The sequence below is a fragment of the Mustela lutreola genome, chromosome 9, assembly GCF_030435805.1.
Source record: "Mustela lutreola isolate mMusLut2 chromosome 9, mMusLut2.pri, whole genome shotgun sequence".
In the NCBI taxonomy this organism is placed as follows: domain Eukaryota; kingdom Metazoa; phylum Chordata; class Mammalia; order Carnivora; family Mustelidae; genus Mustela; species Mustela lutreola.
The window spans coordinates 104,827,553-104,850,353 of NC_081298.1; the positions used below are offsets into that span (position 1 = coordinate 104,827,553).

At 38.0% G+C, this 22,801-nt stretch overlaps 1 protein-coding gene across 1 annotated transcript in view; it reads left to right on the forward strand.

Annotated features, from left to right (window-relative positions):
• DNAH6 (dynein axonemal heavy chain 6) overlaps positions 1 to 22,801 on the forward strand; it is a 227,482-nt gene that overhangs the window by 44,191 nt on the left and 160,490 nt on the right. The window contains exons 13-18 of the mRNA XM_059188231.1: positions 3,400 to 3,551; positions 4,399 to 4,551; positions 7,179 to 7,430; positions 17,512 to 17,640; positions 20,444 to 20,557; positions 21,056 to 21,199. Of these exons, the coding sequence (XP_059044214.1) occupies positions 3,400 to 3,551; positions 4,399 to 4,551; positions 7,179 to 7,430; positions 17,512 to 17,640; positions 20,444 to 20,557; positions 21,056 to 21,199 (944 nt within the window). The remainder of the gene's footprint in view (positions 1 to 3,399; positions 3,552 to 4,398; positions 4,552 to 7,178; positions 7,431 to 17,511; positions 17,641 to 20,443; positions 20,558 to 21,055; positions 21,200 to 22,801) is intronic.

Sequence of the window (22,801 nt, forward strand, 5' to 3'; positions counted from 1 at the left end):
GTCTCTCATTATGATTTTTGGCTTGAAGTCTATTTTATTTGACATAAGAATGGGTACATCCACTTCGTTTTGGTTATGACTTGTTTGGAGTATCATCTTCCACCTCTTCAGTTTGAGTCCCTGTTTGTTTTTGGAGCTGAAATGAGTCTTACAAAGGCAGCCTATGGTTTGGATCTTGTGTTTTAATCCAGCCAGCTACTCTCTGCCTTTTGATGGGTAGATTCAGTCCATTTACATTTAGGATGATCATTGATAAATGAAGACTTACTACTGCCTCTTTATTTTTTATTTTCTGGTTGTTTTGTATCTCTCTCTCTCTCTTTGTGTTTCTGTTTACCTTCCTAGGTTGGTGGTTTTCTATGATGATTTGGTCAGTTTCTCCAACTTGTGTGTGCCTGTCTTTGACTAGATTTTTGTTTTGTGGTTATTGTGAAGTTTGGATAAGATGTCTCATAGATAAGATAGTCCTTTTTCTGCTGATAGAAACTTATCTTCATTTGCCTATATAGGTTCTTTTATTTTTCTCCTCTCCTTTCATACACACACACACACACACACACACACACACACTTAAAGATTATTTATTTATTTATTTGACACAGAGAGAGAGATCACAAGTAGGCAGAGAGGCAGGCAGAGAGAGAGGAAGGGAAGCAGGCTCCCTGCTGAGCAGAGAGCCGGATGCGGGGCTTGATCCCAGGACTCTGGGACCATGACCTGAGCAGAGGCTTAACCCACTGAACCACCCAGGCGCCCCTCCCCTTTTATATTTATGTTGCCACAATTATCCCTTTATATGCTGGGAGTTTGTTACCAAATTATAGTAGCTATAGCTATTTTTAATGCTTTGTTCCCTTTAACCTTTATGCTATAATTGTTTAACACCCTCTTCTAAAATAGACTTATAATTTTGTGATTCTATTTATCACCTTACTCAAAGCTTTGTGTATTATTCTTTTCATTTCAGGTAGACAAGCTCCTTTCAATATTTGTTATAAGAGAGGTCTAGGGTGATAAACTCCCTTCACTTTTGTTTGTCAGAGTTTTTATTTTCCTTTATATCTGAAGGATAACTTTGCTACGTAGAGTATTTGGGGCTGGCAATTTTTAATCTTTCAGTATTTTGAATATCCTATATATCCTATAGCCTATAGAATTTCTGCTGAGAAATCTGTTCATAGTCTAACGGAGGTTGTTCTGTAGGTTAGTTTCTTTTTTTCCCTTGGCTGCCTTTCAGATTCTTTCTTTTTCATTGACTTTTGAAAGCTTCATAATAATGTGTCTTGGAGAGGGTCTTTTATTATCTCTATTGAGATAATAGGCTATCAATTAGCTTCATGGACTTGTATGCCTCATTCTTTCCTCAGGTTTGGGAAGTTCACAGCTATTATTTCTTTAACCTCTCTACCTCTTTCTTCTCTTCTTCTGGTGAATGCATTATTCTTGTGTTGGCTCTCCAAATAGTCTAAGGGCACTCATAGGGTTTCTTCACTTTTTAAAAACCTTAGAATTTTAGAAGGAGTTCTATCTCCTTTTCCACCTGAATTATTTCTAGATCTACTCTATTTCCAATGCTTGGACCATTATTCTGAAGGATAATGATACCATGAAAAAAGACTCTGTGTTCAAATAAGTTTGAAAAATATTAAGGGTTCCTGGGTGGTTCAGTGGGTTGAAGCCTCTGCCTTTGGCTCAGGTCGTGGTCCCGGGGTCCTGGGATTGAGCCCCACATTGGGCTCTCTGCTTGGCGGGAGGCCTGCTTCCCCCCGCCCCCTCCCGCCTGCCTCTCTGCCTACTTATGGTCTCTGTCTGTCAAGTAAATAAATAAATAAATAAATAAATAAATCTATCTTAAAAAAAAGAAAAGAAAAGAAAAATACTAGACCAAGCAACATTATACAGGGTTTCATACCAGAGGACTTCTCAGATTACTTGATATCCTCATTCTGTCACATCTAAACCTTCTGAAGTGAGTAGGATAGCTCATTGTTGACCCTTTTGTGTATTACAAGGAAGCTGAAGCTCAGAAAGATTAAATGACTTAACCAAAGCCAAATATAGGTTAAAGAGTTGAGCTTAGGTTTTCTAACACTGTGCATTCTTTATATTATGTCAAACTTACTCTTATAGTCAGGAGATGACATGAATAAAGACAAGAATCAATATCATTTTCTTTTTTGGGATGGTGGAGGAGTGTTACAGAAAGAGAATAGGGAGCAGTCAGGAAATCAATCTGTGGAGGAAGTACTCAGAAATAGTTAGCTAATTTTTTAAAAGATTTACTTATTTATCTTAGGAGGGAGGGACAGAGGGAGAGGGAGAGACAGAATCTCCAGCAGACTCCATGCTGAGCACAGAACCTGATGTGGGGCTCAATCTCATGACCTTGAGATCATGACCTGAGCTGAAATCAAGAGACAGACACTTAACCAACTGAGCCACCCAGGTACTCCAAAGTTAGCTAAATTTTTACACTCCAAAGTTAGCTAAATTTTACAGGTCCACAGGATTTTAAAGACAAGTAGAAGAGTTGAGTATTACAGGTATATTAAAAAGAGCTGTTTTTGACCAACAGTATGATACAAGTGTATTCAAAGGTAATCAGGTCTCCACTGGTTCCAGGTAGACTGGAAAAGGGAGAAAATGAAAATAGAAAGATGATCAAAATGCAACTGTAACATATGGCACATGTACATTGACAAAGACCTCAGCCATGATATGGGAGCAGGGTTGGCAGAGAAGTGTTGGGAAGAGAAATGGAGATAATTTCAGCTATGCTCAATCTCTTGTGTTCTACATTTTTGTTATTAATATCTTCAAAATGCTTTATGTGGAGGTGTCACATAGGAGAACCCTTCCATGAAACCAAACTTTAACCCAGCTCTCAAATCCAGTCCATTTCAGACTAGATACTTTAGTACAATTACAAATTCTTTTTTTCTTGCCTTTTTTTTTTTTTTGAGAGTTTATTTATTTATTTGACAGAGAGAAAGAATCACAAGTAGGCAGAGAGGCAGGCAGAGGGAGAATGGGAAGCAAGCTCCCTGCTGAGCAGAGAACCTGATACGGGGCTCGATCCCAAGACTCTGAGTTCATGAGCCAAAGGCAGAGGCTTAACCCACTGAGCCACCCACGTGCCCCAATTACAAATTATTTTCATCTGCTATCTATTAGTAGGAGCCAAAAAACACAATTTCATTATTGAATATTATTTTCTTTAGTACAAGAATAAAATACTAAGTGTTATGAACTAACGTTTTGAAGTTATTCAAGGTATTCTACACAGGAAAAAAGCATTATAAATACGTCTATAAATGCAATGATTTTTAATATATTTCATAATGATCCTTTAAAATTTAATATGATGTATTGTATTCTTTATATGATAATTTTATGTAGATGTTGAGTTTTTTAGAGAACAACTGGAAAAATATCACAGACAGCACAAAGATGCAGTAGCTCTGAAACCTACCAGAAATGTAGGATTGCTGCTCATTGATATAAAGCTGCTAAAAGAGAAACTAATTCCATCACCTTTGCGATGCTTGGAGGTAACTATGAGCTAGGAAAAATTTAATTATAGACTCTATAATTATTTTATGATTTTTCTACTACAAATAGACTATCTTCATTTTGTAGTATTATAAATATTTTAAAATTAACATAACTTACTGGGTATCCTTAATTCCTAAGAAAAGTCCCAAACTCTTTCTGTCCCAAGCGGAGTCAATTTTCAGTTGAGGGAAGGGAGGGGACTTGCAGGCCCCAGACTAGTCTCTTATTCCCATTCTGTTTTCCCTTGCTGAAGCATTTCAAGGCTTCCTGCTGAAGAGACACCACTATCACAGCTCAGTGTTCTACTGGGAATGCTAGTAGACTTATGATCCTGAGATCCAGTTAAGTTCATCATTTCCTGCTCTGAAACTCCCTAAAGATCTGATCATATTTTAGTGAGTGGTGGAGCTGAGGACATTTGTATGGATCCTGCAATAAACTTCATGTCTTCCTTTGGAGCCAGAGTATATGTGTAATGTTCTCGAATACCTTCAGCAAGACAATGGTGTAAAGCAGGGGTTGGCAGTCTATAGCCCACAGGGCGAATCCAGTATGTCACCTGTATTGTACATATTACCATGACGATTTGCTTTTGTATTACCTATGGTTGCTTTCTCACTACAAGGGCAGAGATGAGTACTTGTGACACAGACTGTATGTCCTGCAAATCTAAAATATTCACGATCCTGCCCTTATGGAAAACCTCTTCTGACCCCTACTGTAGGTGACAGTAGACAGAGCCAATACCTGCTGATTTAACATTGAATTAGGATTTATTTTAAATATTTAATAAAGTGAAAATACTTAAATAGTTATGATTCACATTTTCTTTTTCTTCCCTAGGTGCTAAATTATATGCTTCCCCGTCAAAGCAAGAAAAAAGTAGACGCCATTATCTCTGAGGCACAAGATGCAGAGTATAAACTTGAATTTGTTCCAACTACCACCATAGAGTATGTTAACAGCTTAGTATTTCTTGATGAAATTCAGGAAAGGGTGAGTTGATTTTCATATAACTCAATATTCTAGAACTTGTGGTAGATAAGGAAGACAAATAAGGGAAGTTGAGGAACTGGAGGTCAATAAACAGCTGTTGAAGTATCAGAAACGCTTTCAGACAGTGTAAGTAATTGCCCTACATTGCAGCAATAATGTGAGCTCACATTGATCAAACTCTTACTATTAGTCAGGAGTTATACTAAATTTTTTTTATATATGTTTCATTTTTAATCCTCGCAAAAACTTAAGAAGTGTAGGTAATTTTTTCTCATTCCATAGATGAGGAAACAGGGACTAAAAAAAAAAGTCATGTTGCCCAAGATCACAAAGATTGTGTTCGAGCTAGAATTAAATTTTTGTCTCTGACTACAAAGCCAATGATGTTAGTCACAACTTATTGTAATTCTTACTTGTGATCAATGATCATAGGATTGTAACACAAGTCTTGACCCTTAACCCATATCTGCATAATAGTCAGGAACCTCACCGTTAGGAATGAAAGAAATTCAGTTCAACTCGCTTCAATAGGGAGGGGTTATTGGGAGAGACCAGTCAACAGGGAGATTCTAATGACATGGGTGATGAGGTCAACGTGTTCTCTCTCTCTCTTTCACACATACACACACACTCTCTCTCTCTCTCTCTCCTTTTTTCTCCCTTATTTCTTTCTTTCCAGAAACCTGGTTTCCTCCTCGCAGGGTGTTCCCTGTGGCAGGCAACCTAGCATTTAATTTCGGATGTCAGTTTTTTCATAAGCTTTCGTTCATACCAATTGGCATTTGAAATAGAGATAAATTTTTCTCTTAAATATCTGGAAATTGAAGATATCTTACAAATAAGAAATATAAGCTGAGTAAAATAAATCATTAATCACTGGCTAGTCTGTTATATATTAACAGAATTAACAGTAGAGGCTATTTTATGTGCATATAAAAGCAATCATTTTTTTGACATTTTTAAATTTATTTTTTATTGAAATATAGCTAAAACATGATGTTACATTAGTTTCTAGTGCACGACCTAGGAATTCACTAACTTAAATATAAGTTTTTTTTCTTATTTCAAAAAAAAGCAACTTCACAAAAGGGCAGATGATTGTGGTTTTCCCTCAGGTTTCCCTACATGTTATCACAAGAGTCTAGAGATGCCAAGTATTTATTAGTAGGTGTGGTCATTAAGGTGCTTTGGACAAATAACTAAAGCTCATTTGAACTCCTTAGGCCAAATGGGGACCTTATTTATGGATTCAGTAGTATTCCAAAGATCCCCACCTCTTCAACAAAAAAGTAAGTAGCCTTAAGAATTTAGCAGAACCAGGAATGAGGAGCCTGTAGGAAACCCAGGTAGTTCCTTCTCTCCATCTGTTCTTTCTGCATCTCTCTGAAGATCTACTCTACTTCTCTCTCTCTGCAGACAGACTGCTTCTGCTGCTTCATTCCTCAGCAGCAAATACGGCCAGCAGCAGCTCTCAGATGATGTACTGCAATTCCAGCCAACCACCGAGAGAGATGCTCTCTCTCCCAATATTAATTCTAAATGTCTCATAAATGCATTCAGCCTCCCCACCCCCATGCTGTTGTATAAACTAGGACAGGAAGGTAGGATCATGTTGCAGAGGGAGGACTGGTCTTACTCTAGTTCCAGAAGATGTCAGGCAGAAAAGCCAGACAGCTTCCCATCTCCATGAGGTTATCTATGCATTTCTGGGTGTTGTGTTGGGGAAGCAGTTTCCCTTAGGGAGATGTTCTCCACACATGAACAAATGAACAACTTTTCTTTGGAACCTCATCTATTCATTCAGAAAATTTAGTGAACACCCACTTGCAGGGTACAAGGGTTATGACAATGAGTACACCTGCCTTCAAGGAGCTCCGAGTCCATAATGAAAACAGATAATTATTATATAATGTGTATAGGTACAAGGTGCTGTTGTAGGACTTGGGGGGTTGTGGTCATTTTTGGCTTTAATGATGGGGTTTGGGTCAGGTCATGTGCACATGGCTGCTCCCTCCGTAGCCATGTGGCAGAGTGAAAGAGAGGAGGGTTCCCCCAAAACTGGAAAGTCCCTTCCCAGAAAATTAGGAAAGGCACTGTCCGTGGAAGTAGGACATCAAAGTGAAGATGTTTAGTGGTCTGTTGAAAATAGTAAAAGGATTTATTAAAGGAGAGTAGGGAACATGCAGTCAGAATCATGGACCGTGCACACCTCAGGGGCTGCCCGGGGACAATCCCTGCTCAGCACACATGCCTAGAAGCTCAAGTACTGCAACCGAGCACCCTCATGGTACATGTTGTCCCTAAAAACCAAATACTGGTATTGTTTGATGCTACTAGACACCAAAAGAGAGAGAGAAGAGAACAATAAATTTTTGTAAAAGTCATACTAACTGTGCTCAGCTCTGAACACCTTACCTCCTGAACCTGATTACCTTTCTGTAGCAACAACTGTCTCTATCACCCAGCAGGCTTCAGCCAGGGGCAGCATACCGTTAAGCACCCTCCTCTTGCACTGATTATGAACGTGTGCTGTTCATGGTACACAGCGACAGTCTCCTAGTAGATACCACTGAAAGGGAATAACCAGACTTTGATATATTTAACCAGCAACAAATGTTTCTATTTAGATCGAAAGCCTTGAAGATGAAGGGAATGTAGTGATTCAGATGTACAAGCTCATTGAGCAATATCAGGTCCCTACACCTCCAGAAGACTTCGCTGTTTTTGCTACCATGAAGCCGTCCATTGTTGCAGTTCGAAATGCCATCGATAAATCTGTGGGTGACCGAGAAACAATGATAAAGCAATTTTCTCACCATTTGGGTAGAGATCTTGAAGACCTAACCAATGAAGTGAATGAAGTAAAGCTACAAGCACAGGTAAGCTAAAGCAGGATTTTTTTAAAAAATCTGTATAAAATTGGACCATTATATTTTAATTAAGCTATTTTAGGATCATAGTTCATTTTAATCTGACTAAAGTTCTATTTTTTGTTTTTTTTTAATTTTTATTATTTATTTTTTTTAAATATTAAAAAAAATTTTTAATAAACATATAATGTGTTATTAGCCCCAGGGGTACAGGTCTGTGAATCACCAGGTTTACACACTTCAAAGCACTCACCATAGCATATACCCTCCCAATGTCCATAACCCCATCACCTTCTCCCTACCTCCCTCCCCTTGGCAACCCTCAGTTTGTTTTGGGAGATTAAGAATCTCCTATGGTTTGTCTCCCTCCCGATCCCATCTTGTTTCATTTATTCTTTTCCTACCTCCCAAACCCCCCACATTGCATCTCCACTTCCTCATATCAGGGAGATCATATGATAGTTGTCTTTCTCCAATTGATTAAGTTATATTTTGTGGTTTCATTCTAATCAATTAACAGTGTCTTTGAGCTGCTATTTAAAACTGAACATGTTTCTGAACCTCTGAGTACTGAATAAATTCCAGACTATTGCAAGTAAAGCATATGTAATATTTTCTTTCTCCTGACATGCATTTATTATTTTGAAATGAGTGCTTTTATAACTTTTTAACATATGTTGTAACTATTGCCAAAATTTAAAAATTCGCATAGGTACGTATTAGGAAATTGCCATTTAGGAAGAAGCAGAGTATACATTGATAAATGACAATGAAGAATATTTGGTTAACTTGCAGCAATTTTACTATACAAAAGGTACAAGGGAAATTTTTAAAGAATTTAGCAGAGATAGCTGTGTGATTCTTTTTTTTTTTTTTTTAAAGATTTTATTTATTTATTTGACAGAGAAAAATCACAAGTAGATGGAGAGGCAGGCAGAGAGAGAGAGAGGGAAGCAGGCTCCCCACTGAGCAGAGAGCCCGATGCGGGACTCGATCCCAGGACCCTGAGATCATGACCTGAGCCGAAGGCAGCGGCTTAACCCACTGAGCCACCCAGGCACCCCAGCTGTGCGATTCTTAATAGAAGCATACATGAAAATATAATTTTGTTATGATTTTATTATTAACATTAACTAAATCTATTCACAGAAGTATAAAACCATATAAAGTCATAATCAATTCAAGAAAATTTCAATATCCATTAGCAGGGAATGAATAAAATGTGTTAGGGTACATTTGCTCAAAGGAATACAATGCAGACATTAAAGATTACAATATATGTTTATACATATTGACATGGAAGCATACAAGTAGCTAGCATTTATTGTGCACTTACTATGTGTCAAGTACTGTTCTAAGGACCTTGTATTGTTTTTATTTTTATATTGAGATATTTTTGTATTTTTCACCAGAAAAAACTGTACATACTATAATAAATTTTCATGAATTACCAGAAAAATGAACACACCCAAATATCCATTATTCATGTCAAAAACTACAATGTTACTGGTGCCTTTAGGATTCCCTCAAATCCTAGACTTTTCTTCCTCCCTAAAGGAAGCCACACCCTGAATTCTAATGCTATAAATGTTTGGCTTGTTTATGAACTTCAGTTAAACAGAATCATAAGTATGCCCTTTATTTAATTTTGTTACATTCCTGAGATTCACGCATAATGCTGTGAGTGGAAGTGGTTTACCCAACTTTGTTGTTCAATACAGTATTTCATTGTATGACACAATTTAATTATTCTATGGCTGATGGATTTGATAATGCTGATAATGCTTCTTGGAACATTCTTATATATGTTTGCATGTTTTAACTCATTTATTTCTCAGAACACCAATAAGGTTTTATTATTCATTTTTATAGAGAAGAAAACAAAGGGACAAGGAGGTAAAGTAACATAGCATCGCACAAATAATAGATGGAGGAACCAGGATTCAAGCTTAGGCAGTCTGCTTCCAGTGGTTGATAATCTGACTGCTGTTGGCTATACACATGTATGGGGATTGCTAGAGAGAGCAAAAGTGCCGACAAGTGCTTCATGTAAAAAGCATGATGCACAAACTCAAAAATGACAGTAGAGGTTCTCTCCAGCAAGTGCTTCCTCCATAGTGGGTTTGAAAAGAATTTATTATCACACTTGAACAAAGAACTGCAACCTTAATATTTCTATAAATGATACCATCTTTTTTTTTTTTTTTTTTTTTTTTTTTATAAACATATATTTTTTATATACATATATTTTTATCCCCAGGTCTGTGAATCACCAGGTTTACACACTTCACAGCACTCACCAAATCACATACCCTCCCCAATGTCCATAATCCCACCCCCTTCTCCCCAACCCCCTCCCCCCGGCAACCCTCAGTTTGTTTTGTGAGATTAAGAGTCACTTATGGTTTGTCTCCCTCCCAATCCCATCTTGTTTCATTTATTCTTCTACCCACTTAAGCCTCCATGTTGCATCACCACTTCCTCATATCAGAGAGATCATATGATAGTTGTCTTTCTCTGCTTGACTTATTTCGCTAAGCATGATACGCTCTAGTTCCATCCATGTTGTTGCAAATGGCAAGATTTCATTTCTTTTGATGGCTGCATAGTATTCCATTGTGTATATATACCACATCTTCTTGATCCATTCATCTGTTGATGGACATCTAGGTTCTTTCCATAGTTTGGCTATTGTGGACATTGCTGCTATAAACATTCGGGTGCATGTGTCCCTTTGGATCACTACATTTGTATCTTTAGGGTAAATACCCAATAGTGCAATTGCTGGGTCATAGGGCAGTTCTATTTTCAACATTTTGAGGAACCTCCATGCTGTTTTCCAGAGTGGCTGCACCAGCTTGCATTCCCACCAACAGTGTAGGAGGGTTCCCCTTTCTCCGCATCCTCGCCAGCATCTGTCATTTCCTGACTTGTTGATTTTAGCCATTCTGACTGGTGTGAGGTGATATCTCATTGTGGTTTTGATTTGTATTTCCCTGATGCCGAGTGATATGGAGCACTTTTTCATGTGTCTGTTCGCCATCTGGATGTCTTCTTTGCAGAAATGTCTGTTCATGTCTTCTGCCCATTTCTTGATTGGATTATTTGTTCTTTGGGTGTTGAGTTTGCTAAGTTCTTTATAGATTCTGGACACTAGTCCTTTATCTGATATGTCGTTTGCAAATATCTTCTCCCATTCTGTCAGTTGTCTTTTGATTTTGTTAACTGTTTCCTTTGCTGTGCAAAAGCTTTTGATCTTGATGAAATCCCAGTAGTTCATTTTTTCCCTTGCTTCCCTTGCCTTTTGCGTTGTTCCTAGGAAGATGTTGCTGCGGCAGAGGTCGAAGAGGTTGCTGCCCGTGTTCTCCTCAAGGATTTTGATGGATTCCTTTCGTACATTGAGGTCCTTCATCCATTTTGAGTCTATTTTTGTGTGTGGTGTAAGGAAATGGTCCAATTTCATTTTTCTGCATGTGGCTGTCCAATTTTCCCAGCACCGTTTATTGAAAAGGCTGTCTTTTTTCCATTGGACATTCTTTCCTGCTTTGTCGAAGATTAGTTGACCATAGAGTTGAGGGTCTATTTCTGGGCTCTCTATTCTGTTCCATTGATCTATGTGTCTGTTTTTGTGCCAGTACCATGCTGTCTTGATGATGACAGCTTTGTAATAGAGCTTGAAGTCCGGAATTGTGATGCCACCAACGTTGGCTTTCTTTTTCAATATCCCTTTGGCTATTCGAGGTCTTTTCTGGTTCCATATAAATTTTAGAATTATTTGTTCCATTTCTTTGAAAAAGATGGATGGTACTTTGATAGGAATTGCATTAAATGTGTAGATTGCTTTAGGTAGCATAGACATTTTCACAATATTTATTCTTCCAATCCAGGAGCATGGAACATTTTTCCATTTCTTTGTGTCTTCCTCAATTTCTTTCATGAGTACTTTATAGTTTTCTGAGTATAGATTCTGTGTCTCTTTGGTTAGGTTTATTCCTAGGTATCTTATGGTTTTGGATGCAATTGTAAATGGGATTGACTCCTTAATATCTCTTTCTTCTGTGTTGCTGTTGGTGTAGAGAAATGCAACTGATTTCTGTGCATTGATTTTATATCCTGACACTTTACTGAATTCCTGTATAAGTTCTAGCAGTTTTGGAGTGGAGTCTTTTGGGTTTTCCACATATAGTATCATATCATCTGCGAAGAGTGATAATTTGACTTCTTCTTTGCCGATTTGGATGCCTTTAATTTCCTTTTGTTGTCTGATTGCTGAGGCTAGGACCTCTAGTACGATGTTGAATAGCAGTGGTGATAATGGACATCCCTGCCGTGTTCCTGACCTTAGCGGAAAAGCTTTCAGTTTTTCTCCATTGAGAATGATATTTGCGGTGGGTTTTTCATAGATGGCTTTGATGATATTGAGGTATGTGCCCTCTATCCCTACACTTTGAAGAGTTTTGATCAGGAAGGGATGTTGTACTTTGTCAAATGCTTTTTCAGCATCTATTGAGAGTATCATATGGTTCTTGTTCTTACTTTTATTGATGTGTTGTATCACATTGACTGATTTGCGGATGTTGAACCAACCTTGCAGCCCTGGAATAAATCCCACTTGGTCGTGGTGAATAATCTTTTTAATGTACTGTTGAATCCGATTGGCTAGTATTTTGTTGAGTATTTTCGCATCTGTGTTCATCAAGGATATCGGTCTATAGCTCTCTTTTTTGGTGGGATCCTTGTCTGGTTTTGGGATCAAGGTGATGCTGGCCTCATAAAATGAGTTTGGAAGTTTTCCTTCCATTTCTATTTTTTGGAACAGTTTCAGGAGAATAGGAATTAGTTCTTCTTTAAATGTTTGGTAGAATTCCCCCGGGAAGCCGTCTGGCCCTGGGCTTTTGTTTGTTTGGAGATTTTTAATGACTGTTTCAATCTCCTTACTGGTTATGGGTCTGTTCAGGCTTTCTATTTCTTCATGGTTCAGTTGTGGTAGTTTATATGTTTCTAGGAATGCATCCATTTCTTCCAGATTGTCAAATTTATTGCCGTAGAGTTGCTCATAGTATGTTCTTATAATAGTTTGTATTTCCTTGGTGTTAGTTGTGATCTCTCCTCTTTCATTCATGATTTTATTTATTTGGGTCCTTTCTCTTTTCTTTTTGATAAGTCGGGCCAGGGGTTTATCAATTTTATTAATTCTTTCAAAGAACCAGCTCCTAGTTTCGTTGATTTGTTCTATTGTTTTTTTGGTTTCTATTTCATTGATTTCTGCTCTGATCTTTATGATTTCTCTTCTCCTGCTGGGCTTAGGGTTTCTTTCTTGTTCTTTCTCCAGCTCCTTTAGGTGTAGGGTTAGGTTGTGTACCTGAGACCTTTCTTGTTTCTTGAGAAAGGCTTGTACCGCTATATATTTTCCTCTCAGGACTGCCTTTGTTGTGTCCCACAGATTTTGAACCGTTGTATTTTCATTATCATTTGTTTCCATGATTTTTTTCAATTCTTCTTTAATTTCCCGGTTGACCCATTCATTCTTTAGAAGGATACTGTTTAGTCTCCATGTATTTGGGTTCTTTCCAAACTTCCTTTTGTGGTTGAGTTCTAGCTTTAGAGCATTGTGGTCTGAAAATATGCAGGGAATGATCCCAATCTTTTGATACCGGTTGAGTCCTGATTTAGGACCGAGGATGTGATCTATTCTGGAGAATGTTCCATGTGCACTAGAGAAGAATGTGTATTCTGTTGCTTTGGGATGAAATATTCTGAATATATCTGTGATGTCCATCTGGTCCAGTGTGTCATTTAAGGCCTTTATTTCCTTGCTGATCTTTTGCTTGGATGATCTGTCCATTTCAGTGAGGGGAATATTAAAGTCCCCTACTATTATTGTATTGTTGTTTATGTGTTTCTTTGATTTTGTTATTAATTGGTTTATATAGTTGGCTGCTCCCACGTTGGGGGCATAGATATTTAAAATTGTTAAATCTTCTTGTTGGACAGACCCTTTGAGTATGATATAGTGTCCTTCCTCATCTCTTATTACAGTCTTTGGCTTAAAATCTAATTGATCTGATATAAGGATTGCCACTCCTGCTTTCTTCTGATGTCCATTAGCATGGTAAATTCTTTTCCACCCCCTCACTTTAAATCTGGAGGTGTCTTCGGGCTTAAAATGTGTTTCTTGGAGGCAACATATAGATGGGTTTTGTTTTTTTATCCATTCTGATACCCTGTGTCTTTTGACAGGGGCATTTAGCCCATTCACATTCAGGGTAACTATTGAGAGATATGAATTTAGTGCCATTGTATTGCCTGTAAGGTGACTGTTACTGTATATGGTCTCTGTTCCTTTCTGATCTACCACTTGTAGGCTCTCTCTTTGCTTAGAGGACCCCTTTCAATATTTCCTGTAGAGCTGGTTTGGTATTTGCAAATTCTTTCAGTTGTTGTTTGTCCTGGAAGCTTTTAATCTCTCCTTCTATTTTCAATGATAGCCTAGCTGGATATAGTATTCTTGGCTGCATGTTTTTCTCGTTTAGTGCTCTGAAAATATCATGCCAGCTCTTTCTGGCCTGCCAGGTCTCTGTGGATAAGTCAGCTGCCAATCTAATATTTTTACCATTGTATGTTACAGACTTCTTTTCCCGGGCTGCTTTCAGGATTTTCTCTTTGTCATTGAGACTTGTAAATTTTACTATTATGTGACGGGGTGTGGGCCTATTCTTATTTATTTTGAGGGGCATTCTCTGAACCTCCTGAATTTTGATGCTTGTTCCCTTTGCCATATTGGGGAAATTCTCCCCAATAATTCTCTCCAGTATACCTTCTGCTCCCCTCTCACTTTCTTCTTCTTCTGGAATCCCAATTATTCTAATGTTGTTTCGTCTTATGGTGTCACTTATTTCTCGAATTCTCCCCTCATGGTCCAGTAGCTGTTTGTCCCTCTTTTGATCAGCTTCTTTATTCTCTGTCATTTGGTCTTCTATATCACTAATTCTTTCTTCTGCCTCATTTATCCTAGCAGTGAGAGCCTCCATTTTTGATTGCACCTCATTAATAGCTTTTTTGATTTCAACTTGGTTAGATTTTAGTTCTTTTATTTCTCCAGAAAGGGCTTTTATATCTCTCGAGAGGGTTTCTCTAATATCTTCCATGCCTTTTTCGAGCCCGGCTAGAACCTTGAGAATTGTCATTCTGAACTCTAGATCTGACATATTACCGATGTCTGTATTGATTAGGTCCCTAGCCTTCGGTACTGCCTCTTGTTCTTTTTTTTGTGGTGAATTTTTACGTCTTGTCATTTTGTCCAGATAAGAGTAAATGAAGGGGCAAGTAAAATACTAAAAGGGTGGCAACAACCCCAGGAAAATATGCTTTAGCCAAATTAGAAGAGATCCAAAATCGTGAGTGGGGAGAAAGGGGATAAAAAGAGGTTCAAAAAGGAAGAAAGAAAAAAGAAAAAAAAAAAAGAAAAGAATTTTTTTTAAAAAAGAAAACACCTAAGAAAAATGTAAAAAAAAATATATATATATTAGATAAACTAGTAAAAAATCGTTAAAAAAGAAAAAGGTAACAGTTAAAAAAAAAAAAAATTTTACCCGAAGGCGAGAAAAAAAAAAAAAAATGAAAAAGAAAAAATTAAATTAACTGCAAGACTAAAAAAAATCACAGGAAAAAAGCCATGAGTTCCGTGCTTGGCTTTCTCCTCCTCTGGAATTCTGCTGCTCTCCTTGGTATTGAAACCGCACTCCTTGGTAGGTGAACTTGGTCTCGGCTGGATTTCTTGTTGATCTTCTGGGGGAGGGGCCTGTTGTAGTGATTCTCAAGTGTCTTTGCCCCAGGCGGAATTACACCGCCCTCACCCGGGGCCGGGGTGAGTAATCCGCTCGGGTTTGCTTTCAGGAGCTTTTGTTCCCTGAGCGCTTTCCGTAGAGTTCCAGAGGACGGGAATACAAATGGCGGCCTCCTGGTCTCCGGCCCGGAGGAGCCGAGAGCCCAGGGCCCCACTCCTCAGTGCGCCCTCAGAGAACAGCGCCCAGTTACTCCCGTCTGCCTGACCTCCGGCCGCGCTCCGAGCTCACCGAGCCTGCGACCGGTTCAAGGTAACACGGAGCTGCGAGCTTACTGTCGGCTCTGTCTCTGTAGCCGGCTTTCCCGTTCCAATACCCGCAAGCTCTGCGACACTCAGACACCCCCGATCCTTCTGTGACCCTGCGGGACCTGAGGCCACGCTGACCCCGCGTGGGCTTCGCCCCGGTTTAGCCTCTGGAGCGATGTCCCTCCGCGGAACAGACTTTTAAAAGTCCTGATTTTGTGCACGGTTGCTCCGCCGCTTGCCGGGAGCCGGCCCCTCCCCCCGGGGTCTATCTTCCCGTCGCTTTGGATTCACTTCTCCGCCGGTCCTACCTTTCAGAAAGTGGTTGTTTTTCTGTTTCCAGAATTGCTGTTCTTCTTCTCTTCGATCTGCCGATGGATTTTCAGGTGTTTGCAATCTTTAGATAAGCTATCTAGCTGATCTCCGGCTAGCTGAAGCAGTCTCAGCTTGCTACTTCTCCGCCATCTTGACTCCTCCCCCTATAAATGATACCATCTTGCTGTCAAGACCTCTACTCCTGATGATGGAGGGAGTTGGAAAAAAACAACACCTCAGTGTGACAAGTGATGATAACACAATTTATTTTAGTTTGAAATGCATATTTCATTCTAGCTTGATCTCTTTCTTTTTTTTTAAGATTTTATTTATTTATTTGACAGACAGAGATCAGAGGCAGGCAAAGAAGAAAGAGGGGGAGGCAGGCTCCCTGCTGAGCAGAGTGGGATGCAGGGCTTGATCCCAGGACCCTGGGATCATGACCTGAGCTGAAGGCAGAAGCTTTAACCCACTGAGCCACCCAGGCTCCCCAGCTTGATCTCTTTCTGATAGATTTTAATTCAATTCAGAATGCCTATCGGGCATTTCTTCACCTCTGCCACCATCATCTCCATGACCTCTTGCCCCATAAGCGGAAATCTGCATTTCTTTCTGGTGGATGGAGGGAAAGGGTATCCAGTCCTCTTACTGTCTCCTGGTCCATAGGACTTCTAGTGCATTGGCTGGGCTGGGCCTGGTTGTCCCAAGCTGCTGATAGCTGAGGGTCCTTCTTGATTCTTTGGGTACCATGTTGGGCCCTGCTACTGTAATCCATCATTTCTGCCATAGTCTACAGTCTCAAGTGATCTGTGACCTCCTCATCCTGACCTCAGACTCCCTCTAGTCCTCCAGTCCTTGAGGCCGTTCCCATTGCCAGAATCAAGACACATGAGAACTTTAAGATCTACCAAGTGTCACACCAAACCACAAAGTCCCTTCTCCCTAGACACTTCCTTTAGTTTTTCCTAGAACATGTTGCCATTTTGAATACAGTACCTTATTGGTGTTCTGAGAATTAAATGAGTTAAAACATACAAACATATATAAGAATGTTCCAAGAAGCATTATTTATCATTGTTCTGATGAATCAGAGATTATCCTCCCAAGCTATGGTCATCATAGTTCTCAAATTCTTCCAGTTTCTCAGATTCTTCCAAACCTAGTCAGGTGTTCCTTCTTTGCTCCTGAACCTTTCCATTCCAATTCACTGGGTAGGGTTTCAACCTCAACAGGTCAGCCAGAAAAACTGATGTCTGACTACTTATTCTTTATCTCCTCTCTTCCACCTCTCAGAAATCAAAAGCGTTCCTATTTCTGTGAATGTACAATGGGAATTTCCCTTATATCATGTCCTCTTCCTTCTCTTCCCTCTTGCATGCTCCTCTCCTTACCTGAAGTCATGCTGGTTGAGGAAGTGTAGGGAATGGAAGTAGATGGGAGGAAATATGTTAGGTACTATTTGAAAACAATGTTATCCCCATGACACTCCTTTATTTATTTCTATACTTTTTTATAAGGTACATCTATTGTTTTAAAATGCAGAAAAGCAACCATTTTAACATTTTCTAGAAATCAGAATGCAAAGAGAATTTGAAAAATACGTTTAAAAACTGTTTTTGAATTCATTTAATTTAATGGTCAACATCAAAAAGTAGGAATGACTAATCAATTATCTTAATATTACAGGATCCACAGATTTTGGATATTACTGCTGACCAAGACAAAATAAAGCTCATGTTGAATGAGCTGCAGGTAGTTCTAGATGATCTTCAAAAACGTGCATTTCAGTATAAATCCTATCAGAAGAATTTTAAGGTAAGGACAGCTCTACACGTCTGTTTTTTAAAACATATACATAGAAAAAAAAACATGCATAGAAATGGCATTGATGCATCACCACCCTCAACAGTGTGACCCTAGCCTTCAGTGTTTGGACACCTATGTGCTAGTCATTGTGCCAGAAGAGTCTGAAATACAAATATGTGTATTCTCTGCTTTTGAAATGTTTAAAGATTGGTACTCATGAGAGAAAAAATGTCTTTCTTAATAAAAATTAATGATGAATTGTAGGTAAACCCTCAGACCAGGAACTTTATTTACTATGTTAAAATATGTAGGTGGATTATTTAATGTGGTCAGTTAAAACCCCTCCAGTCTTTCTTAAGTAATACTCAAGCTTCTTTTACATTTCTATGTGTTATGATTCCATGAATATTGCCCTGGTTTGATGTGCTAATTTGGTGAAAGAAGAGAATTTGGCTAAGCCAGGGGATAGATGGATTCCAAAAAAAAGTGGCTTTCAAAGGCTAAACAATATGCCTCAAAAAAAAAAAAAAATGAAGAAAAATAACTAAAAGTTTTAAGTGCTCTGAATAGTTATTAAAGAGATCAAAAAGAAAAGAGAATAGGAAAAAAGAGATTCCTAGGGTCAAACCCAGAGAGCCACCAGCAATGAGAGAGGTTTTGTTACATTCTCCAGCAGTCTTGGAGGAGTGGCTGGACCTCACATGGAAATGTACCTATTTATTCCTGAGCCCCAAATGGATGGCTAGAAAGTGATCTGAGGAGCTTTCCCCTCCAGATCCCAGGGCTTAGTGCAGGAAATCTGCAAAATAATGAGTGTGACTCTAGATGATGTCACTGGTATAGTACTTAAGGTTTGTGCATTGGAGAACTGGGGTTCAAAGTTGTTCACAGGCTGTTAACTGACCTATAAAACAGGATAGTATGTAGTAGGAAGTAAGGTATTGAGGAAACACTGCTTAATAAAAGTTATAACTAACAGGTGGACACTTCTTGGGTCAGAAAGGATAGCACTGCTTGAGCTAGGGCCTGAAAAAAAAAGTATGTCCCCTTCTTTCCACACTTTATCCATACTTGATTAACTCTTCTTTCATAATCACCTCAGATGTACCTTCCTTCTTCAGCTCTCAATCATTTGGGAGATAGGAATGAAGACCTAATTAGCATAATTACTTCTTATTCTTGAGGAGGACAAGGCTAGATCCCTAATGTCAGGGTGATGCTGATCTCATAAAATGACTTTGGAAGTATTCATAGCTCTTCAATTTTGGGGGGAAAAGCTTGAGAAAGATTGGCATTAATTCTTCATTAAATATTTGGTAGAATTCACCAGTAAAGCCATCTGCTCCTGGAGCCAACTACTTTTGGACTTCTCTGTGTTGGGAGGTTTTGATTATTGGTTCAATCTCTTTATTCATTATTGGTCTATTTAGATTTTCTATTTCTTCCTGATTCAGTCTTGGTAAGTTATATGTTTCTAGGAATTTATCCATTTCTTTTAAGCAATATAATTTAATTGTTGGTGTATAACTATTCATAGTAGTCTCTTACAATCCTTTTTATTTCTATGGTATAAAGTTTACTCTGATTTTATTTGTTTAAGTCTTCTCTTTTTTTCTCTATCTGGCTAAATATTTGTCTATTTTGTTCAACTTTTTTGGAAAACCAGTTCTTAATTTCATTGATCTTTTCTATTTTTCTGGTCTCTATTTAATTTATTTCTACTCTGATCTTTATTTCTTTCCTTCTGCTAATTTTTAGCTTAGTTTGTCCTTTTTCAAGTTCTTTAATGTATAAAATGGTTTGACATCTTTCTACTTTTTTTCTACATATGTATTTATCACTATAAACATCCCTTTCAGAACTGCTTTTACAGCATCCCATAGGTTTTGGCATGATGTGTTTTCATTTGTTTCAAGTTTTTTTTTTTTTTTTTTAATTTCCCTTTGATTTCCCCTTTAACCCACTGGTTGTTCAGGAGTGGGCTGTTCAGTTTCCACATGCTTGTAAATTTTCTAGCTCTCCTTTCTAGTTTCAAGCCATTCTGATTGAAAAAGATACTTCATCTTGTTTTGTAGCCTATCATATGATCTATCCTAAGGAATGTCCTGTGTGCACTTGGAAAGAATGTGTATTCAGCTGCTGTTGGATGGAATGTTCAAAGCCCTGGCTTATCACAGGGCTCACAGTTTCTGTGCAAACAACCCCCCTAAGGGGTGTGTTCACTTCTAAGCCAAGGCAGTTTTAAAATGCTTCTATGAAAATAGCTTCTTCAAATTTTCTTGCAGTCTTTCTCTCTATAGGGTTCATATACAGCCCAGAGGGTTAGAAAGAGGTAGAAACGAGGCTGTTCTTTCCACATTAAATCTCCCATCCCCTCCACAAGCTACTGCACAGACATCTCCCTCTTCTGTCATCTAGTTATAATGCCCCAAAGGAAATGAGTACCTCTGAAAACTCATTTGTTTTCCTAGAAAAGGCCAGGCATGCATGATCCAACTTGAAGAAGAATGCCCATGGTACTCATCATATTTATGTCTTTGCTGAACATTTAAGTTCTAAGGAAATATAAAGAGTTATATCTTACCACTCAAGTGGAAATACACATGAATTGTATGTGAATACATATGTGAATACACATAGGGTTTATCATTTATTTTTTTCAATTGTTTCTATCTCTGCTTTTACTTCCCTATTTAGGACCCACCCATATTCTGTTAAACAGTCACTGTATCAAGAATTACTGATAGGAGGATAACATAACATCTTTATATATGAAAACTAAATATGTGTTTTGCTTATTGTATTTTTAAAGGTAGAAGTATCAAAGTTTGAAGCTCTGGAAGAAGTTAGTGCTGAATTGAAGCTCAAACAATTGCTTTGGGATTCTTTATCTGAATGGGATAAACTCCAACAAGAATGGTTAAAGGTAAAACAAAACAAAACAAAATTTTAAAAACTCTCAATCCTAATATAATTTTTTATTAATTAAACTTAATATCCTAATAATAAGAATTATTTTTAACAATCTGGAGTAGTCTTAGTTCAGTAAAATATGCAATGTCAAAGAGGTCACTGCCTATGTTCTCGTCTAGAATTCTGATGGATTGCTGTCTCACATTGAGGTCTTTCATCCATTTTGAGTTTATCTTATTATATGGTGTAAGAAAATGGTCAAGTTTCATTCTTCTGTACATAGCTGTCCAATTTTCCCAGCACCATTTATTGAAGAGACTGTCTTTTTCCACTAGATATTTTTTCCTGCTTTGTCCAAGATTATTTGACCTTAGAGTTGAGGGCCCATATCTGGGCTCTCTATTCTGTTCCATTGGTCTTGAAACATTTAACTACTGGAAAATCTGAGTAAAGTAAAAAATTTTACTTTTATCATATGCCTTAATTTTTTTTCTCTTTCTAATTTTTATAGTCCAAGTTTGACTGCCTGGATCCAGAATTCCTAAATAGTCAAGTTTCTAAATATGCCAAATTTGTGACTCAGTTGGAAAAAGGCTTGCCACCCAACAGTGTAGTTCCCCAGCTAAAGCACAAGGTGGAAAAAATGAAAGAAAAGGTAAGTTTGGTAGAAATTATTTCAGAAACTCAAGGTCAGTCCATTACGACTTGATGCTAATGAGACTAAAGTCAGGAATTCTTCCCTGTTCAAGTTATTCAGCTCTGCAGAAAGAAAAGAAAGAACAGGCAAATTCAGTTTTTTCAGAGGCAGATTGCATCCCTATCTTCAACTGGCCAAAACATGCAATTGAATTGGTTCAAGGGGCATTCAGAGTAAGAGTTTCCCAAGTGGTAGGGAGCAAGTGCAGGAATGAGTTGTAGTTACGCTAAGATACTGATCCACTCAGACCTCAGACAGCCAAATGAAGCTAGTGCAGCCGTGTCCATTTATACCACTGTACCTACTAAATATACCATTTTCCAGGTGTGCTATGATGTGATGACAATTGGGAAGCCCAGTAGTGGGTGTGTGAAGCTGACCCCTTGAAACCTTTCACTGCTGAATCAGTACTTGAAATGGGAATGAAAAGTATTATGATTTTATCCTTTTAAGCAGTTTTAGATTTTTTTAAAGATGAAATAAAGGAAGATGAAATAAAAGAAGACATGGGTAGGAAAAGTAAGCAAAACTTTAGCACAACAAGAACATTTTTGGAGTTTCTCCCACTTTAGTTTTACAATATCTAGTCAAAACACTTCCCCAAAGTTTCTTATGTCAGCCTCTTTCTTCTTCATTCACCCTTCGTGTGGTTATAGCATGTGATTGTAAACAAATTTATTTGTCGCAGTCTTTGTTCATCTTGTATTCCTTCAGAGTTCTGGCTGATTTTTTAAAAAAATAATTGCATGTAGCAAAAGTCACTTTTTGTGGTATATGGTTCTCTGGGTTTTTGCAGTCATGTATAAAACACACCAGTACCATAAAAAATACTTCCATCACCCTCAAATTCCCATATACTGTTCTTCGTAGTCAGCCAACCCCAGGCAACAGCTGGCCTGTTTTCTATCTCTAAAGTTCTTCATTTTATATATGATATAAATAGAATTATACAATATGTAGCCCTTTGTGTCTGGCAGTGTTAACCTAGAAAAAATGCATTTAAAATACATCCAGGTACTTCTCTTCAGAATATAAAACATACTCTTCTAACTCGAAAATAAGAAGAGAAGTAATCCTTTAAAATGGGCAAAGGATTTGAACAGATATGTCCCCAAAGAAGATATGTGAAAGGCTGAATGTCATTAGCCATCAGGGAAATGCAAATCAAAGCCACAATGATCTACCAGTCCACACCCACCGCAATGGCTATGCTCAAAAGGATAGATTATGTAATAAGTGTCAGTAAGGATCTGGAGCAATTGGAACCCTCATATGTTGCTGGTGGGATTATAGCTTCTTTGGAATCAGTTTGGCAGTTTCTCAAAAGGAATTCCACTCCTAGACATTTACATAAGAGAATTAAAAACATGTTTACACAAACACTTGTAATGTTAACAGCATCATCCATTATAGCCAAGAGTGGAAAAAACCCCAATGTCCATCAAGTAATGAATAAATCAACAAAATATAGTATATCTATACAATGGGATATTATTCAGCAATAAAAAGGAATGAAGTTTTGATACATGCTACAGCATAGATAAACCTTGAAAATGTTAT